The 20,879-nt window shown below is 46.0% G+C and overlaps 1 protein-coding gene across 1 annotated transcript in view; it reads left to right on the top strand.

Moving 5' to 3' along the window:
* The window catches only part of TGM2 (transglutaminase 2), a 63,664-nt gene extending 58,631 nt beyond the window's left edge, over positions 1-5,033 (top strand). Inside the window, exons 12-13 of the mRNA XM_018557690.1 lie at positions 2,437-2,573; positions 4,622-5,033. Of these exons, the coding sequence (XP_018413192.1) occupies positions 2,437-2,573; positions 4,622-4,778 (294 nt within the window). The 3' untranslated portion in view covers positions 4,779-5,033. The remainder of the gene's footprint in view (positions 1-2,436; positions 2,574-4,621) is intronic.
* The last annotated feature ends 15,846 nt before the right edge of the window (positions 5,034-20,879 follow it).

The raw sequence follows: 20,879 nt of genomic DNA on the forward strand, positions 1-20,879 counted from the left end.
CTGAGCATGTTCGGCCGACCCGAAGCCACACGAAGCAGGCCGATGTACGGCGGATTTCAGCCGATGTACGGCGGATTTCAGCCGATGTACGGCTGAAATCAGCCGTATCAGCCTGAAGTGAATAGCCGAACAGTGTTCGGCTCACTTCACTACTGATCGGTCATTCACTCGGCTGCCCTCGGCAGCATAGTGAATAGACCCCTAAATGTAGAAGTCAACTACCCACCCGGCGCCCGGAACTGCATGTCCCGGCCGTTGGAGATAGAAATTCCACATCCCTGCTGCCCCGAGGCCGGGCCTTGTGCGAAATCTGGCCCTGCCTAAAGTTTAGCTTTACACCTGTCTACACATCCCAGCTATACAAATCCAACCCACACATGTATCTCTTTCTGTTGTACTTGCATCGTTATGTTTGACATGTACATGGAAAGAATGTGTCGTGTCATATGTATTCTAAATGTCAGATAGAGGTTCAGGTCAAATGTTCTATCTGCAACTCACCCGTGTTCATTCCTGGAAGTGATCCCAGATTAACAATTCTTACTCAGATGAAACATTTCATTCCTCTGTGAATCACTTCCATAACGCATGAACTCCGTAAGAGTTAAAGAAAACATGGCCTAATAAAAGCATGTAGTCTGCTTGTGCTGACTTCTGTTATTTCCAGTGCTAGCTAGCTGGCTGTCATGCCGATCCTCTGGCTTCAGTGCATTTTGTGTCACTGACCTACAACAAATATATAGGTCAGGAGGTTGACGATGGGTTTAGTAAGGCAACTGGCAATTTAATGGTGGACTCCAGGATAAGTAATATTGTCTAAATACAAGAGACATGTGTATTCTTCCTGGAATCTTGGTGAGCTTTGTGTATTTCTTCCAGATCTGAGCAGTAATCCAGTGTGAGACTTGGAGCTTCCTGTAATAAAGACCGGTCACTGCTGCTCTCTGTCCTAGTGCAGGGTGACTGGTCTTGTATCCGCCCTCCTCCTGTCATTTTTTTGCAGGCAGCCTTTAGGGGGAGGAGCCCACATGTCTGCTTTCTGTCCAACTCCAGCCAAATGTATTTTTGTTTTGAACAGAAGTGGAGAAGGGATAGAACTGTTTTTTTTTTTATTTTGTACTCTTGTGTCCCAAATGGGAAGATTTGACCTGAAGGGATATCCCTACAATGATGACACAGACTGCAACAAAAGTAGTCGCTGCAAAGACAAATCCATATGCTAGAGTCCAGTCACTCTGGTTTGAGCAGCTAATAGGAACGGGCCTCAAATGGGCAACTGTTCACTATTTTTCTCTAGACAAATATATATCAAAGGGATTTTCTGTTTCGTAGCACCCCAGAAAAAAAAACATTCACTATATAAACCGATCGGCCATAACCTGATGATCAATGACAGGTGAAGTTACTTACCTGTAGAGGAGATGGCACAAGGATGCACAATGGGAAGAAGGCAAGCCGGCAGAGGCAATGGGATGCTTTGGGCAATGTTCTGCTGGGAAAACCTTAACCTGCCATTCATGTGGATGTTACTTTGGCACCTACCACCTACCAAACATAGTTACTGACCAAGAAGTACACCCCTTCATGGAAACGGTATTCCCTGATGGCAGTACCTCGTTCAGCAGGATATTGCTACCTCCCACACTGCAAAATTGGTTCAAGTTTGAGGTGTTGACTTGGCCTTCAAATCCTCCAATTTCAATCTAATTGAGCATCTCTGGAATGTGCTGGAAGAACAAGTCCAATCCATGGAAGCCCCATCTCACAACTTAGAAGATCTGCTACTGACGGCTTAGTGTCAGCTACCACAGCATACCTTCAGAGGTCCAGTGGAGCCCATGCAGCGACAGGCCAGGGAAGCAGCAAAAGGGGACCTACTCAATATCAGGCGGGTAGTCATAATGTTAGGGCTGATTGGTGTGTGTATATAAAAATCCCTTTGCTATATTTTTGGTTGTCTATACAATATTTGGGACCATCCAAAATCAGGTATCTTGTCCCACCTCTTTCACTCTTTTTGTACATCTATGACAGAAAGTATCTATTATTTTATTTTGTCCGGTTTACATACTGAAAATGGCAATGCCACAGGGTCTTATTGGGCTTCTAAGAAGAATCATGATGTGCAAAGTGCAGTACCATATGGTATTCAATCACTCAATTAAACCTTAGATTGTAAGCTCCTTGAGGGCAGGGACTGATGTGAATGTGCTGTATGTAAAGTGCTGTGCAAAATTTTCACCACCATATCAATACCATTAATTAAAAAAATAATAAATGAATCCTTTTTTTATGTCTACTAACTGCCAGAAAGTCCTTGCCATGGTTTGATTGCTAGTTACTGCACTTTGCATATTTTTAGCAGTGGCCTATTAGTGGCCTGCTTGGAATAGCAGCCAGTCTTGGACTAACCTGTCCCTTCTTTCCTCCTTGTAGGTCTTAGGGGAGCCTAAACAGAAGAGAAAGCTGGTGGCTGAGGTTTCCTTGAAGAATCCTTTGTCAGAACCTCTGATGGGCTGCAACTTTACCGTGGAGGGAGCAGGCCTTATAGAAGGCCTTGTGGCCAAGAAGCTGTAAGTGTGGTTGTAAAGAGATCCTACTGGCATTGTTTTATGTGGGTGGGTGGGTGTTACAGAGAGACGTGTAATCAAGGAGAAAAAATAATGTTGTTTGCCCATTTACACCTTTGAATTGCTTAATAAGTGTTAAAATCTGCATTTAACGTCTATTAACACAATTGCACAGTAACACAGGGAATATGTTTGTTGCCATTTATTTTTAATGGCACCCCAATGCAAACATACAGACAAAAAAAGACGTGCTGTAGTGTATCACAAGGTGAGATGTGACTGCTGTGTGTGTTGTGCTGCTCTGCATTTCCAAAAATAGTGCAGGTATCTGTTTTCATGCATTGAGGTTTCTTAATTGCCCATTAAAATTGAATGGCTTGTTATGCTGCAAAGCATGAAAAACACGCTAACGCACAGGCGTGTGTGATTGGCCCCTAAGGATTTTTCCAAGTTCCTTTTAAAAGTTCCACAAGTGCAGAGATACTTCAGCTGGCCATACACTTGGTGCTCGATTCCCCCATCTATGCTGGGCTTGCCCGCAGCTGTCAGAATCCTTCCGGCTTCTTTGATGAAAGTGGATAAAAAAATTGACTTTTTTCGAACAGAATGGTGCAGACAGATATTCCCTCCTACCCTTCAGATCTGCCCCAGAAAGAAGCCTTCAGGAGCCCCGTCAGGTGGTGGTGGTGGGGTGTAGCTGGTTGAATCCCGAAAAAAAGAGCAGCCCGTTGTGCTAGGAGAGCCATGTTGCTTGTCTCTCAAGGAAGTCATGCATGCACCAGAAGTGGATGTGGGGTGATCCGGCTTTCACACAAATGAATGTTGGATATCCAACATTCACTTTTGGTGTATGCGCAGCTTCCTCATGAGACACCACTCCTCGCTGGACATGAGCAAGGCGGCTCACCTTGAACAGTACCGTATTTCTTACTTGTAGCTGTCACATTTTACCAACATAAAAGCTGATAAGTGAACTGTCACTTTTTTGCTGCAACACCACATTTAGGAGTATTGTGTACGGTCACTTTTTTTGCTGCAACAACACATTTGTGTATTGTGTACTCTCTTTAGACAATTGAAAACTGTATGTAAGGGAAAACCTATTTGGTGAGCTGTATAAGAGGATTTGGATTCTTAAAAACAAACACTTTGTGAGGGTAGAGAGAAGGTCATAGAAGTTAATTTTGGTATATCCAATTATCTTCCTGTGTGCTCTTCCATTACCGTTGGAGTGGCCTCAATTGTGGCATGGCATAGACCTCCCTTTCATGACCACCAACCGGTATTGATGTCCATTGAGCTCTACTGTTGCCCAGGAGGATATGCACAAGTCCCAGAAATTGCAGCTTGATATTGCATTCGCCTTGATATAAAATGAATAAGGGTGCCCACACACCTTACGATAATCGTGGGAAATCCCGCGATCGTACGATTATCGTAAGGTGTGTGGAAGCCGTGCGGCCTCTACTACTGTAAGGTCGCACGACTTTTAACTTACGAACATGTTTGAAAACCCGCCGAGTATCGTACGATGTTCGGCGGGTGTGTAGCATGTTCGTAAGATAAAAGCCGGACGGGCCGTTCGGCATTGCGGTCATCGGAAGCCCGCCCCTCAGGGGGGGGGGCGCGGCTTGCGATCATCGCAAGTACGATCTGCCTATGCAAGATAGGCAGATCGTACGTTTTTTTTAAGTACCTTACAACCATCGCAAGACAAAAGTTTTGCGATGGTTGTAAGGTGTGTGCCCAGCATAAGACACCCAGAAGTGAGAGTGAGACCCCATACAATGATCATGGCAGGTGAGCAGGCACAAGAATTTAAGGACAATAGAGTCCCGGAGCAATATAAAAAATACTCCAAAGTGGGTTTAATCCTTCAGAATCTACCAAAAAAATTAACGTTGAGTTTGGGGTAGACTGACCCTTTAATACTCATACTTCAGTGGCCCTCCACATGGTTGGCCAGATTTTACAATCAGCATCAATATTTGTATCTTCTCCCATTAAGGAGCCGGACACAACCTAATAAACTTATTTTCCTCTTGCTCCAGGGACAGTCCTGTGGAGCCCGGGCAGGACGCCAAAGTCCGAATAGACCTCATGCCTCAGTTATCTGGACTGCGAAAGCTGGTGGTGAATTTTGAGAGCGATCATCTGAAAGGGGTGAAGGGATTCAAGAATATCATCATCGCTCCTCTTCCCAAGTGACACTTCCAATGAAGGAGGTTCTGTCACCAGTCAACCCGTGTATAGCTATCCTATAATGTGAGAATTTCTCAGCGCCCGTGCAGCCTTATTTACTATATATATTCTTTTTACTTAGTGACGGAACAAACCGCAGAACAGTATGGCGGCAGTGCGGCAGTTAAATCTCTATATCTCTTTATTGGCTACGTACGAACCAGAGCTGGATGAGGACGCACAATCACTGCTTGTGTACAGGACATGGTGGTAGCTTGCATAGCAGAGCAGGTGGCAATGTTGAAAAAAATATATATATAATGGCTTTTTGGTCCGATTTTTTTTTTAAGTTATCACATTTTATAAACAGTTCGATATTTGTAATTTTTTATAAATATTTATATCCAATCTTTATTTTAGAAATCAATATTCTGCACAGGATGCATCCATGGCTTTCTTCAGTAAGCATGTGTTTGATTAAGCCATCTTTGTTAGAAAGGGTTCACCTTCATTAAGCAGGCTTTGCAATCTGATCTCTCCTGCAGAACTCCAGCCGAAAATAACAGATAACCATCAATGGTCTGTTAAAAGACAAAATAACAAAAGCAGCTTTTTGGAGCAATTATCCCCTTCAATCCAGAGTGCACCGCAGTACTTTTTTATGCCACTAGATGTCAGAAGGCCAGCATCATTCAACCCGCTTCCTCTAAGTCCAAGTCATCCGGGACCTGCCGCAGCCTGTGACTGGACAGTGAAAGAAGCAGCACAAGGCTGATCTGTCCCTCTGCTCTCTCCTCCTATGCTCCTTGTCAGCACACAAACTGATTATCTCCTTGTGCTGCTTCTTCCACTCACACTCGAGTCCTGCTGTGCAAGGACTGGAAGAGAGGGATGCCTTCAAGTAGGGATGCACCAATACTAGTATCGGAATCGGTGCCGATACAGAGTATTTGGGCGAGTGCTCGTACCCGTTGCCCGGCTTCCTAACCGGCCGAAAGCCAACTCCATGCGCCCAAAAGTTTCGATATTCGGTATTGGTGAGTATCGAAAGATAAATATCGATACTCATACCTGATACAGAAAAAACGCTATCCGTGCATCTGTACCGTCAAGATGAGGTATTTACAATGCTTGCATTAAAAAATGCATTAAATGATTACAGATCTGGCTGCATGGAGGTTTGCGCCTGCTGCAAGTATACTTCCAGGCGGTATTTCATATTTACTTAATTAAAGGCCTAGTTCAACTTTCTGACCATGTTTCATGCTAGTAAAGGAAGAATCCGGCCACATTCTGTTCCACTGAATCAGTTTATTGAAAGCTCGTCAGTGACACTGAGTCCTGCCTGAGGTCCGCCCTCTCTGACATGTTTCACCCAATCCTGGGCTTAGTCATAGAGATAGGGTGTGACATGAAACATGGTAAGATTGCTACCCCCCTTACCTGAATCATGGAGCTCTTCTGCCCCAAGATAAGCCCCTCAGGCATTTTTCACCCAATCCTGGGCTTAGTCATAGAGATAGGGTGTAACATGGTAAGATTGCTACCCCCTTACCTGAATCATAAGGCTCTTCGGCCCGAGGTCCGCCCCCTCGGACATTTTTCATCCAATCCTGGGCTTAGTCATAGAGATAGGGTGTAACATTAAACATGGTAAGATTGCTACCCCCCTTACCTGAATCATGGAGCTCTTCTGCCCCAAGATAAGCCCCTCAGGCATTTTTCAATCAATCCTGGGCTTAGTCATAGAGATAGGGTGTAACATGGTAAGATCGCTACCCCCCTTACCTGAATGATAAGGCTCTTCTGCCCAATGTCCACGCCCTCTGACATGTTTCACCCAATCCTGGGCTTAGTCATAGAGATAGGGTGTAACATGGTAAGATCGCTACCCCCCTTACCTGAATCATAAGGCTCTTCTGCCCAATGTCCACGCCCTCTGACATGTTTCACCCAATCCTGGGCTTAGTCATAGAGATAGGGTGTAACATGGTAAGATCGCTACCCCCCTTACCTGAATCATAAGGCTCTTCTGCCCAATGTCCACGCCCTCTGACATGTTTCACCCAATCCTGGGCTTAGTCATAGAGATAGGGTGTAACATGGTAAGATTGCTACCCCCTTACCTGAATCATAAGGCTCTTCGGCCCGAGGTCCGCCCCCTCGGACATTTTTAATCCAATCCTGGGCTTAGTCATAGCGATAGGGTGTAACATGACACATGGTAAGATCCCTACCCCCCTTACCTGAATCGGGGGGTTCTTCTCCTTACAGGCTTATTTCCCTTTCATAAGTAGGCATGATTGTATGTGGCTCCACCCATACTTTGGATCTGTAAATGGAGATAATACTATTTGATCTCTTCTTAAAGGGAAATTCCATCTTTTGCAAAAAAAAATAATAATAATAATAAATGGACACTTCTTCATAAAAGAAAAAATGAGCGTTTATTATTTTTTGGCACCTTGATCAGCAGCTCGCAGGTGCAATGCTGTGTCTCCTGCATATTCTCGGACATGCAGTAAAATGGATGGGAGGAAATCTCAATAACCCACAAGGGTGGTGACATCACCGCACTTGTATTCCATTGAAACAACAAGTCCTTCTGCCTCTGTGGATGATGGAACTCTTCATTTTTTAGTACTAAGATCCTCTGGGGAAAAAAAAAAGTACAGTCCCTTTAAATGATCGCTGACCGTCACTGCAATCGGCTTCAGTTATAACATGATGCATAGCAATCGTTTCACTCCGCTCCCGTGTCTACTGATCCATATGGCTCAAGCAGTGCTAGGGAGCAGTTGGCACACTCTGGAAACCGGTGTCAGTTGCTCCATTTTAACATCCAGCCGTACGTAGCCGTAAAGTCTCTGCATATTCCGCCTGCCAGCAAAGACAGAATCCAGCAGGATCACATTTCGGGATCACGCTTGTTATTATAATGCTGTAAATAACACTCTTTGTATCCAAGCATTAAAAGAACATTTATACAAAAAATGACAAGACGGTCTGCTCCTTATCTTTTTTATTTTGGAATCTTGACCTCGGCTTTCACCCCGAGTGGTGCTCTTACTATTCTACTCATAAAGCCTCTTCCTGGAAGAAGCCTGGTAACAGGAGCTGGCCTGGGCTCTTGCCCATTTGGCCCTGATGAGATGATGCAGAGTAGCAGGACTGGGGGTTGGCACTAATGCAATCCAGACATGTGGTCTGGAAGGCTTCATGTGTCTGCACCTTGATGTGTGTCCAGCACCATTCTACCTTCCGTCCCAGCCTCCTACACTGATCATTCCCTCCCCTGCATTCTGCAATGCATCAAGTCTGACAGACTCTCTCCTACACACGTTTTCTTATTGCACCACTCTGGGTTGTATCTAAAGTGCACCTGTCATAATAGAAATATGAGGCTGACACTGCTGACCTCTCCTTTTGAATGTGCTATTTGCTTGGCTCTCATGATAATCTATGGATGTAATACTTTGTGAGACACTGGCATAGGCCGAGTACAGAGATTCCGGATATTTCTGTGACCTTCATGTGCTCCATTCTTCTTCTGAGCTGCTGACTTAAAGTGTCTCTAAACCCAAAAGCAAAAACGTAATATATTGCCGCTTACCAATCCTTGAAAGAGAAGTACAGCCAAACCTTTTTTTTTTGGCTTTGGTTCTCTTTCCGGTCACAGGAGTATATTTACTAATGTACTTCTGTGAGCCAAACTCGGCATATACCGAATTTTGCGCTCTATAAGGCAGACATCCCAACCTGCAAAACCTTATTTCAGGGAGGTGCTCTTCTCATTTCAGGGAGGTACGTTCTCATTTCAGGGAGGTAACTTCTCTGTTTTTTTTTATTTTGACAGCGGCCGTCGGCCACCTTCACAATAAAAAAACAAAACTAACTAGCAGGGGAAAAAGAAGCTGCAGTTAGTGACCGCCAAGACAGGTGGCGCTGTCTCAGTAATCACACAGAGCAGACGAAAAACGACGTTCGTGGTCTGCTCAAGGGGCTCTATGGTGAGCTCCTATGGGGGACCGTGGCAACGGTCCCCCAGAGGAGCGGGGATCCCCAAAAAACAGGCCGGGGGGCGGACACGATCGCCGCTCGATTTAAATCAAGTGATCTAACTAAATCACTTGTATTAAACGAGCAGCGGCTCCCACTGTACATTCAGCTCTGCTTGTCAGGAGCAGGGCTGAATGTACAAAAAACTACTCGCCCGGCGCCCGAAACTGCATGTCTCAGGCGTCGGGCGATAGGTATTCATGGGATTTGTAGTTCCACCACAGCTGGAGGGCCAGAGTTTGGCTACCCCTGCCCTACAGTATTGTCGGGATCCACCCGGCTAATTGATTGACATCTGGCCCCTCCTCTCTAGAGCCAGCTGTGCCCACCCCCTCCCCTGTCTGTCCCTCAATTGACTGCTGGGGGAACAGAGAGGGCAGGGGGGAATCCCTGCAGGGAGCAGTGACTGACAGTCATTGATCTCTGCAGGGAGAAGCTGAGAGCTGAGTAATCAGTGGTCACATGATTACTCAGCTCTCAGTATAGAGCCATCATGTGACAGATGCAATGCCCCACACCAGCTCTAAGTATTGGGAAGAGTACTGAATATTTTACTCTCTCAATACTTCTCCTTTAAATGTGGTGGCTGCATTCGTTTTCTTTTTGAGGCTTGTTTCCCCTTTGATTTTCTCCTGGTGATCTGGCCAGTTAAGCTGACCATACACTGTTAGATTTTTGTTTGTTCAGCCAGCAGGCTGAAGGTAAAGAAACTCCACCTATGCTAAACATGGATGGAGGAATTTCCTGCTGGTTTATTGTATTCCGACAGCCGGTGCCCTCCACTGCCAGCACACCCGAAGAGCAACTACAGCCGATTGGCTGCAGTCACTGTCCGGCTGACAATTTTGCACCCTGCTCCTTCAATATTTAGATCAAAGGATGTCGGGCAGAAGGCTGTTGATAGGGCCGGCCACTGAGGGAATTTTGGCCGGCTCAACTAAAATTTGCAAGATGTATGGCCAGCTTAAAAAGAACTCCAGGATTTTTAAAAGTGAACCCTTGCAGTGGGGCTACGACTGTACTGCAAGGGTTAACTGCTTGTTTTTCTTTAGAGGATGGAATAAAGAAGAAATACTCACCAAATCCTCGGTGATTTTGAAGAGGGGAGACACTGATGTGAAGGGGGGCATCTAATGTAAAGTTAGACTCTGATGTGAAAGGAGGGGGCTCTTGATGTGAAGAGGGGCTCCTAGCATGAGAAGGGGGAGGCTGGTGTGAAAGGAGGGGGCTCTTGATGTGAAGAGGGGCTCCTAGCATAAGGAGGGGGACTCTGGTGTGAAAGGAGGGGGCTCCTGATGTGAAGAGGGGCTCCAAGCATGAGAAGGGGGACTCTTGTGTGAAAGGAGGGTGCTCTGATGTGAAGAGGGGCTCCTAGCATGAGAAGGGGGAGGCTGGTGTGAAAGGAGGGGGCTCTTGATGTGAAGAGGGGCTCCTAGCATGAGAAGGGGGAGCCTGGTGTGAAAGGAGGGGGCTCTTGATGTGAAGAGGGGCTCCTAGCATGAGAAGGGGGGCTCTAGTGTGAAAGGAGGGGGCTCTTGATGTGAAGAGGGGCTCCTAGCATGAGAAGGGGGACTCTGGTGTGAAAGAAGGGGGCTCCTGATGTGAATAGGGAACTCTAATGTTAAGGGGAACCCTGTTTTTTTGTTAGCTTTTGCATGAGGATCCCCCTTTAAACCCATAGCAGACCTCTTTCTGGCATAAGGGTCTGGTATGGATTTTGGAGGGGCCACACGTTGCCTTTTACATTTTAGACTGGGATGCCTTGAGATTGCATACTTTTAAATGGAGCCATGATTGGAAAAAAGGTTGAGAAGCAACTTTTAAAAACCCCGAAGTTCTTTTACAAGTCTGTTATTTTTCAACTTCCTTTACCAGGCCAAGCTGTCCAGCTAAAGGAGCAGATAGAGGGTGGAGACAAACCATTTAACACTGACAGGGGTGCTTACAATGGTCCCTTTTATTCATTTATGGCAAAACCTTTATCTCAAAAGGAAAACAACAAAAAACCCAGTGGTTGTAACTGCTCAGAAAGTGTTAGCTGGAGTTCAGATTTCATTTGTTAGTCAGGTCCATCGAAATCTGCTAATGCATCTAACACCACCCTCCCCACAGGGTGACAATGCTGCTGTCCAAGGGTGACTCCGTTGCCTCCCCACAGAGTGGTGTCACCTTTGGACAGCAGCATTCTCACCTTGTGTAGAGGGTAGTTTTAGAGGGACTTGACTAAAACCGGAAGTGTGTTACTGGCCGGATCACCGGGTGAAAATGAAAGGGAAACCAGCATGAAAAGGAAAACTAATGCAGCCATCACATTTTAAGGATTGGTAAGCTGCAATGTATTACATTTTTTTGTTTTTGGGTTTAGATACACTGGGAGGAATTTATCAAAAGTGGAGCAGACACAATCTGGAGCAGCTGAGCATGGCAACCAATCAGCTTCTCTCTTCAGTTTTTTCAGTTAAGATTTGAAAATGAAGGAGAGAAGCTGATTGGTTGCCGTGCTCAGCTGCTCCAGATTTAGATAAATTCCCTTCACTGTACGCCGAGCATACACTGTTGTTCATTCAAACGTTTGCTCACAATTGCTCATCAAATTCGTTGTTGATGACATCAGCGAGTCAACTGATTTTGTTCAAAACCCCCCTAACAATGTCATCTAGACAACGACTTGAATGGAATCCCGGACGTAATAAACAGGTTTCTTTTGTGCCTAGAACATGCGCATTACAATACGTACAATTGTTCCCCAATTGAATTCATATTCACGGTTTGAATTTCGTTGGCTCCCTTAATTTTCTCATCACCACGGTTGAAAACCAACGTTGATCAGACCCCCACTTAGAAGATTGAATGAATGTTCTGAAAACAAAAAGTTTCCTTTTAGAAGTAATTTAAACCAGACAAGTAACACATTTCTAGCAAAAAAGTTGTCCATTGAGGCAGTTGTGGTAATGTCCATTCACGGTGAGGCGCTTCGTTGTGTTGTGTATAACGCACATTCAATCATTGACGTGGTAAATAGTCTTCCTGACTCATCACAGCGGACCAAAGATCCCTCCTGCACAAAGCTGACTTGTATGTATAGTTTTAGCTCTGATGAAGGGGGACCTGGAAATGGATCAGCTTTACTTGCAGCATATGAGGAAATACAGTATATATTGTCTGGACTCCACAACTGGAATGGCGTTCCTCCTTTAATGAATGGCGTTCCTTCTTTTATGAATGGCATTCCTTTAATGAATGGCGTTCCTCCTTTAATGAATGGCGTTCCTCCTTTAATGAATGGCGTTCCTCCTTTTATGAATGGCGTTCCTTCTTTTAAGAATGGCGTTCCTCCTTTAATGAATGGCGTTCCTCTTTTAATGAATTGCGTTCCTCCTTTTATGAATGGCTTTCCTCCTTTTATGAATAGTGTTCCTCCTTTAATGAATGGCGTTCCTCCTTTTATGAATGGCGTTCCTCCTTTTATGAATGGTGTTCCTCCTTTAATGAATGGCGTTCCTCCTTTAATGAATGGCGTTCCTTCTTTTAAGAATGGCGTTCCTCCTTTAATGAATGGCGTTCCTGCTTTTATTAATGGTGTTCCTCCTTTAATGAATGGCGTTCCTTTTATGAATGGCGTTCCTCCTTTTAAGAATGGCGTTCCTCCTTCTATGAATGGCATTCCTTTTATGAATGGCGTTCCTCCTTTAATGAATGGCGTTCCTCCTTTAATGAATGGCGTTCCTCCTTTAATGAATGGCGTTCCTTCTTCTTTAATGAATGGCGTTCTCCCTTCTATGAATGGCATTCCTACTTTTAAGAATGGCGTTCCTCCTTTTATGAATGGCGTTCCTCCTTTTATGAATGGCGTTCCTCCTTTAAGAATGGCGTTCCTCCTTTAAGAATGGCGTTCCTCCTTTTATGAATGGCGTGCCTCCTTTTAAGAATGGCGTTCCTCCTTTAATGAATGGCGTTCCTTCTTTTAAGAATGGCGTTCCTCCTTTAATGAATGGCGTTCCTTCTTTTAAGAATGGCGTTCCTCCTTTAATGAATGGCGTTCCTCCTTTAATGAATGGCGTTCCTCCTTTAATGAATGGCGTTCCTCCTTTAATGAATGGCGTTCCTCCTTTAGGAATGGCGTTCCTCCTTTATGTGGGTTTTTTACTTTTGTGTCCCTGTTCACTTCCTGTCTTGGTAATCTCTGTCAGCAGCCAGAAGTTTGTTGCATCTCCTCAATGGGGACACAGAACCTGACACAATTTCAAGCTGTATGTTACATACTCCACATTGCACGCTCTGCTCCAAGAGCGCCAACAGTTTGCGCAGCGCTTTACAATATAAGGAGGACATTACAATCACAATACAATTCAAGACAAGATGGTACGGAGGGCCCTGCCCCTGAGGGCTTACGATCTATAAAGGTTACATACTCCACTGTGCATGCTCTCCTGTATGTTGCATACTTCACCGCACTCTCTGCTGTACACCACACTTCTCCTACTCGATATATTTGCACCTTTCTATTGTGCTCCCTTAGACGCCCCAATCAGCAGGCTGCATTCACAGTCTCAGACCCATCTTTGCCCAAACGTGACACTTTTGCTAGGAAAGTAAGTCCGGCCCCGGCCACAACCTTTTAGCTTTAGTAAGACTTTCCCTCTCAGATTTCTTTTTAAGGCTGGGTTCACACCTAGGCGTATCGAATATGCGCGTTTTACCGCGATTCGCGGGCTACCTGGCTGTATCCCAATGGATACGCGCGGCAAATACGCCCCAAAGAAGCTCCTGTACTTCTTTGGCCGTAGGGCGTTTTGTAGCGCGTTCATACGGCCTGTAATATGCCCAGGTGTGAACCATACCCATAGGAAATAATGGGATTTCGGTGTTTGAGCGTTTTGCAGAGCGTAGGAACGCGCTACAAAACGCCCAGGTGTGAACCGGGCCTAATGCTGTATCCCCATTGAGCCTTTCATTTTTTTTAACCCCGAAGCCCCTCCTTTCTTGTCCAGGTGTCATGCAGACAAGAAATAAGGCAAATCTGTCCAATGGGTGTCACAAAAAGCAGTTTAAGCTCAGCATATTTTTTAACCCTTTACCGACCCGACCAAAACTAGAACCTTTCTGGATAGAGAGAGTTGTGTCCAAGAACAAACACGGATTATTATGCTTTCACTGCTGAATGTAAATCCCACACCAGTCCATATTCGGCACAATATAGTATTTCGTTATTTCAACACTTTAGCTTTCTATTTTTTCCCAATAATACTGGACATTTTGTTGAGACCACGCCCATTTTCCTGCTGTATAGGTCCAGCAACGCCAAAGACTAAAAGATAACAAACACAATGTTGAGGTATAACGTGTCGCGCACAAGTCTGCCAACGCACACACAGGTTTTACATACCTTTCAGAACGCGCTTCACATTAGATTAATTTTCAGATCAACTTGAGCGTTCCTTTAAATGGGTTTCCATAGCAACGCCATTTCCTGCATTTCACAGAGCGCTTTGTGCATTGTCCTTAGTTATTTCATTAGCGGCATACCTTCTACATTGCAAACAGATGACAAAGGACCCCGGAGCGTTCTCTCCTGCTTGTGTCTGAACAGGGAGACCTTTGTACGCTCCATCAGAGGGGAGTCAAGGTCTCCACGTGACTATAATGCTGCAGGAGCGCAAACACAAACCCGGCAATTAAAGTAAATAGGTTGTTGCTTATTCCGGTTTTCTAAGCTGGACAGAATGGTTTCATTTATTTCTGCGATATTGTCAGAGGTCTTCCGTGATTTGCATAGTTACATACAGAGTTATGGATCATTTTAGATATCAGTGACTGGATGCAGATCATGAACGCACATTTAAATATATATAGTAAACAACAACCCGTTATCCGGCATCCACGGGGATTGGTAGATTCCAGATAAATGTAGTTTCTGGTTGCTTGAGAATTACCATTAAGGTCCCCACACACCTTACGATAATCGCGGGAAATCCCGCGATCGTACGATTATCGTAAGGTGTGTGGAAGCAGTGCGACCTCTACTACTGTAAGGTCGCACGACTTTTAACTTACTGACATGTTCGAAAACCCGCCGAGCATCGTACGACGTTCAGCGGGTGTGTGGCATGTCCGTACGATAACAGCCGGACGGGCCGTTCGGCGTTGCGGTCATCGGAAGCACGCCCCTCGGGGGGGGGCGTGGCTTGCGATCATCGCAAGTATGATCTGCCTATGCAAGATAGGCAGATCGTGCGGTTTTTTTTAAGTACCTTACAACCATCGCAAGACAGAAGTCTTGCGATGGTTGTAAGGTGTGTGCCCAGCATAAGAAACAGGTCTAATGCCATGCCCCATACTATGCCACACCCCATACTATGCCACACCCCATACTATACCACACCACATCCCATACTATACCACACCACATCCCATACTATACCACACCCCATACTATACCATATCCTATACTATACCACACCCCATACTATACCACACCCCATACTATACCATACCCCATACTATACCACACCCCCATACTATACTATACCACATCCCATACTATACCACATCCCATACTATACTATACCACATCCCATACTATACCACATCCCATACTATACCATACCCCATACCATATCCTATACTATACCATACCCCATACTATACCACATCCCATACTATACCACACCCCATACTATACCACACCCCACACTACACCACACCCCATACTATACCATTCCATAAAATAAACTCTGTATTGACTTCATATTAACATTGAAACACAATCATGAAAAGCAAATTAAGACAAATATACACACAATCATTTCCAGGATAACACATGCCGCAGATTAGCCGAATAATGAGTACACAGGGGATTTTTGTTCTGGTTAGATGAGAGTTCTGGTTAGTTGAATACCGGATAACAGATCGTTTACTGTATTGCTCTTGATGTATTGTCTGGGAAGAGAAGAGATCCTGACCAAGCAGCTATGACTTGTTGCCAAGTTCTGAAGAACTGTGTATCCAAGATGGTACAAGACCTTCTGTTATGACCAGTTCTGAGCACTGAAGTTCTTGAATGTTAAAGAATGGTCAGGAGTGATGAGCCTGGGTTTGGTGAAAACCCAGTTTGGCCAAGACTGCTCAAAAAAAAGTGACTACCGCCCCTCCTCCCGATCCCGAGTTGTTGAGAGGTGCATTCCCTACCCCATAGCTATACATCACAAATGGGCAGGGAATGCCCCACCACGGATTGTGCCAGGAAGGGGGGTGGCGGTAAGAGTTTTGAGCAAGCCTGGCCAAACAGTTCACACCAAGCCCAGGCCCATCTCTAATGGCCAGTTTGTGCAAGAGATAATAGGAATAAGGATACTGTCACATAGACATCCTCTTTAACAAAAAATTATGGATGTGGGCAACTCCAGCCCTCCAACATGCCTCTACCACTGGGACTCATGCCTGTAACGGTCAGTCTTGCAATGCCTCATGGGACTTGTAGTTCTTCAACAGCTGGAGGGCCAAGGTTGCCTACTCAGGTACTCATAGGCTAAGCTTAGGCAACAGTCTTGTGTCAATGGTTGCCCCTATAAACACCACCTGCTGTTGGGGGGAAAGAGAATTTGGATAGGTGGCGGTGGGCAGTACATGACAGCCCAAGGACCCAAGGACAATGGAACAGTGCCTTCACACCCAACCAACCACCCTATTGTCTATGGACACCTCAAACCCTAGTTCAGATGGGCTTTAGCTTGTATAGGAGCAGTGTGTACAGCAGTAGTAGCCAAACCCCGGCCTTCCAGCTTTGGTGGAACTACAAATTGAATCACGCAACTGCCTCTGGAATCCATGCCTGTGGTCATCAGTCTTGCAATGCTTCATGGAATTTGTAGTTTCACCACCCCTGGAGAGCTGAAGTTTGGCTACTCCTGATGTACAGTCAGCTTTGATGACAATTTTTAAAGGAACCTTCAACTTTAGTTGGAGGATGTTAAATCGATCTAAATGGGAGTGCTGGAGTTCACTTTAAACAAGCTGCTACCAGACTTTAGTAAGCTTCACCACGGCCTGACTAAATCCTGATGAAGCGGGTTACGGCACTGCCGAGCTGTGCAGATCTGTCTGGCAGGAGATCGCTCTGTCCATCAGGAGGGAACTCTCAATGAACAAATAGAGAAAGAAAAATGTTTTACTTCCGCAGAGTAGGGGGAAGGAAGGAACCCGTCGGATTTCTCTCTGCACCTCCATTGCAGATATTTAATTTCTTCCTGCTTGGGGAACCATTGTCAGCAGAACAGGAAGTGAGGATAAATCTCTCTAATGGAGCTCAATGGCTTGACAACACTTAAAGGAGAACTATGAGGTGATTGATTTCCACTCATCCTCATAGTTAGAGCCGACGTGTGACAAAGAAGCTGTCACAGGTCGGCTCTATTGATCGGGAAGTGAGCAGAAACATGCCCGCCGATCACTTCCCGATCATCTCCCTGCAGTGAGTGCTGACTGTCAGTCACCGCTCCCTGCAGGTATTCCCCTCCAGCGCTGACTGGAGGAACGAACGGGGAAGGGGGCGGGCACAGCTGGCTCTGCCTCTAGATAGGCAGAGTGAGCTGTCACTCACGCAGCTGGGTGGCTCACGACAGTAATGTCGGGATCCAACCCGCTGCGGCGCTCTCACTATATCGTGGGCAATAGCTCGCTATATACTGAACTTTGGGTCACGGGAGGAGGTTAGTATATGTCCTCTTGTGACCCTAAAGAGAACTATGGGGAAAAACACTCACTCCATAGTTCTCTTAAGTGCTATGTCATACAAAGACAAGATCAACAATCGTACGCTTCCAAAATTGTGGCCATGGTGTGTTCAGGGGCCTTTTCTGTCTCAGCATGACTGTGTCCCTGTGCACACAGTCAGCTCCATAAAGCCATGGCTTGATGAGCTTAGTGTGGAGGAACATGAGTGACCTGCACAGAGCCCTGACCTCAACCCTACTAGGGGTGTCACCCGGACTCCGCTCTGGGCGACACCCGGCATCGGGACGCCCCTGCTCCACAGGGCCCTGACCTCCACACTACTGAACACCTTGTTGATGGATTGGGAGCCAGGTCTTCTCATACTTGGCCCGAACAACAAGTGTTTTGGCTAAATGGGCACCAACTGCAGCTGATGTACGTCAAAATCTTGTGGAAAGCTTTCCTGGAAGAATGAGGCTGTTGGCGGGTGGACATAATAAAGCGTATGGTTTTGGAACGGGATGACCAACAAGCTATCTACAAACATTTGGCCGTACAGTGTATGTCACGGGTGGGCAACCTTAGCACCCCAGCTGTGGTGAAACCAGCATTTCCAGCATGCGAGGTCGGCGATGACAGCCCCCCCCCCTCCCCCACAGTCTCTCTCTACAGGCACTTCTTTAAAAGGGACAGAGGGCAGTAAAAAGAAGATAAAAACATTTATTTGTCATGAATACTTGTAGAAACGTGTAACAAACGCTGAACTACAGGCAAATATAAAAAAGACACAAATCAACACAGCTCTGTATTTATTATTAAAATGTGTTTTACTGAAATTCAACCAGTGTAAGTAACTGAAGTCGACTTGGCATCGCCTGCTTGCAAGTCCCTGTACAGCAGAGCACAGACTGGGAAATAGGGAAGCAGCACAAAGAGGCCGTCAGCTGTGCTGCAGTTCTCACATGCTAACAAAAGAGCATGCTGATAGGAGAAGAGAGCAGACGGACAGAGAAAGAGAGAGATGAGCTCAGCATCAGTCTGCTGCCTTTCCTTTTACTGTGCAGTTTCTGGCTGGGGGAGAACTGTGAGTGTTGCATAACTGCAGAAAAGAAAAATCAGGTCTTCTTGTCTTGTGCATCTCAGGAATGAATGGACAGAACTCTTTGTGTTTTATCTGTGTATATAACCATCTGCCAGGGGTTCAATTTGAAATAAAACTTATAGAGCTGATACCCGGGCCATATTGTAAACGTAAAGGAGAATAATGGGGTGAGTGAAAAACTAATCCCCATAATTCAAGCCGGCCTGTGACACCGATTGATCGGTCAGTGAACAACTTCTGCCGATCACTCACTTCCCGATCTTCTCCATGCAGAGAGCGGTGACTATCAGTCGCCGCTCTCTGCAGGGATTCCCCCCCTCCCCTCTGCAATCCTCCAGCGCTGACTGGAGAGATGTACAGGGGAGGGGGCGGGCAGAGCTGGCTCTAGATAGGCAGAGCCAGCCGTCAATCAGGCAGCAGGTGGATCTCAACAATACTGTCAGGATCCATCCCAGCTGTGGCGCGGCTCTGGGCTCTCAGCATATAGCAGGCAATAGCTCGCTATATGCTGAGTTTTGGGTCACGGGAGGATAGAAGTATACGTCGTCCTGTGACCCTGGAGAGAACTATGGCCAAAAGAAGGTTGCCCCCATAGTTCTCCTTTAATGTTATTCAAAACTCCCCTCCATTCCATTCTGAAGCCAGCTATTTCCTTGTAACATTCCCTTCCAGAGTAAACATCTTTCTATTGGCCGAATACTTTTCCGAGACGTCTGCATAGAGCCTGGAGACAAGTTTCAGGCAGCACCTGTAGCAGACATTTCATTTTTGGAGACACGGTTTCAAAGAGCCTGTATACAAAGTACTGGGGCCGGAGCTTTCCTTTTTATAGCACCAACGCCAATCATGTGACTATAGAGGAAGCAGACCCTCCCACTAAGTGGTCTTGTAGAAGATACTGGCAAGTTCTACATCAGCATCTACAGAACGTTATAATGAATATTACGGACCTGAAATTTTTGGCGCACAGGGAGTGAAAATATGAACCAAATATCACCACCCATCCGCACAGTTACTACCTTTTCCTTCGCTTGCCCTTCCCTTTTAGAGTGCATTGGTCAGACGCCGGTGCCCATTGGACTGCGCGGTCATATTTGGACTCACTGAGCAAAGTGGAGCTAAAGTGAGCTTTAGGAATCCCGTATGACCACATAACTCTAATCCATCTTCGGAGACGGAGAAGGTTGTCACCATGTTGTGGCTGATTTCACTGAAATAAAATGTAAACAATTGTACATGCAGCCTATCAGAATGCAGCCCTAAGAGCAACTAGTATGGTGAAGGGTGAAGAGTAGTCCTGACCGGCGGCTGCACTATAACCTAATGAAATGAAAGAGTTAAAAAAAAATGATGAATATTAGTTCTAGAGAAACGTGAACAGCAGAATGATCGACACTCTCATTACACAAAGCTTGGGAAATGATAAAGGGACCACTTCTGAAAATCAAAACGTTTTTAAGCGATTCCAGATTCTGATTAAAATCGCCTACAATGGAAGCCGCTCCTTGAGGTTTATAAAATGTCAGCAGAATCAGCTGTTCTCCTGACCCCGATATCCTGTGTCTCCTTTCCCTTCCAGGGCCCTCTGGAGCCACCCTTGTATGTGCTCTTGTACGGTCCTATTGAGCTATCCCTTACAGGGGCCATCTGGAGCCACCCTTGTGTGTGCGCTTGTACGGTCCCTATTGAGCTATCCCTTCCAGGGCCCTCTGGAGCCACCCTTGTGTGTGCTCTTGTACGGTCCTATTGAGCTATCCTTACAGGGGCCCTCTGGGGCCACCGTTGTGTGTGCTCTTGTACGGTCCTATTGAGCTATCCCTTAGAGGGCCCTCTGGAGCCACCCGTGTGTGTGCGCTTGTACGGTCCTATTGAGCTATCCCTTACAGGGGCCCTCTGGGGCCACCCTTGTGTGTGCTCTTGTACGGTCCTATTGAGCTATCCTTACAGGGGCCCTCTGGGGCCACCGTTGTGTGTGCTCTTGTACGGTCCTATTGAGCTATCCCTTAGAGGGCCCTCTGGAGCCACCCGTGTGTGTGCTCTTGTAGGGTCCTATTGAGCTATCCTTGTGTGTGCTTTCCCTTGTAGGGTCCAATGGAGCCACAATTGTGTGTGCTTTCCCTTTCAGAGCCCTAAGGAGCCATCCTTGTGTGTCACAGTAAGTTGTGTGCGTCTCCACAAACACACAGGCACAAACAACTCAGAAGTACCTGGTCTTTCTGGGTGGGTCAGTAGGGAAGGTATATACAGGGATGTTC

The sequence above is a fragment of the Nanorana parkeri genome, unplaced genomic scaffold (assembly GCF_000935625.1).
Source record: "Nanorana parkeri isolate BGI_ZX_2015 unplaced genomic scaffold, ASM93562v1 scaffold295, whole genome shotgun sequence".
In the NCBI taxonomy this organism is placed as follows: Eukaryota; Metazoa; Chordata; class Amphibia; order Anura; family Dicroglossidae; genus Nanorana; species Nanorana parkeri.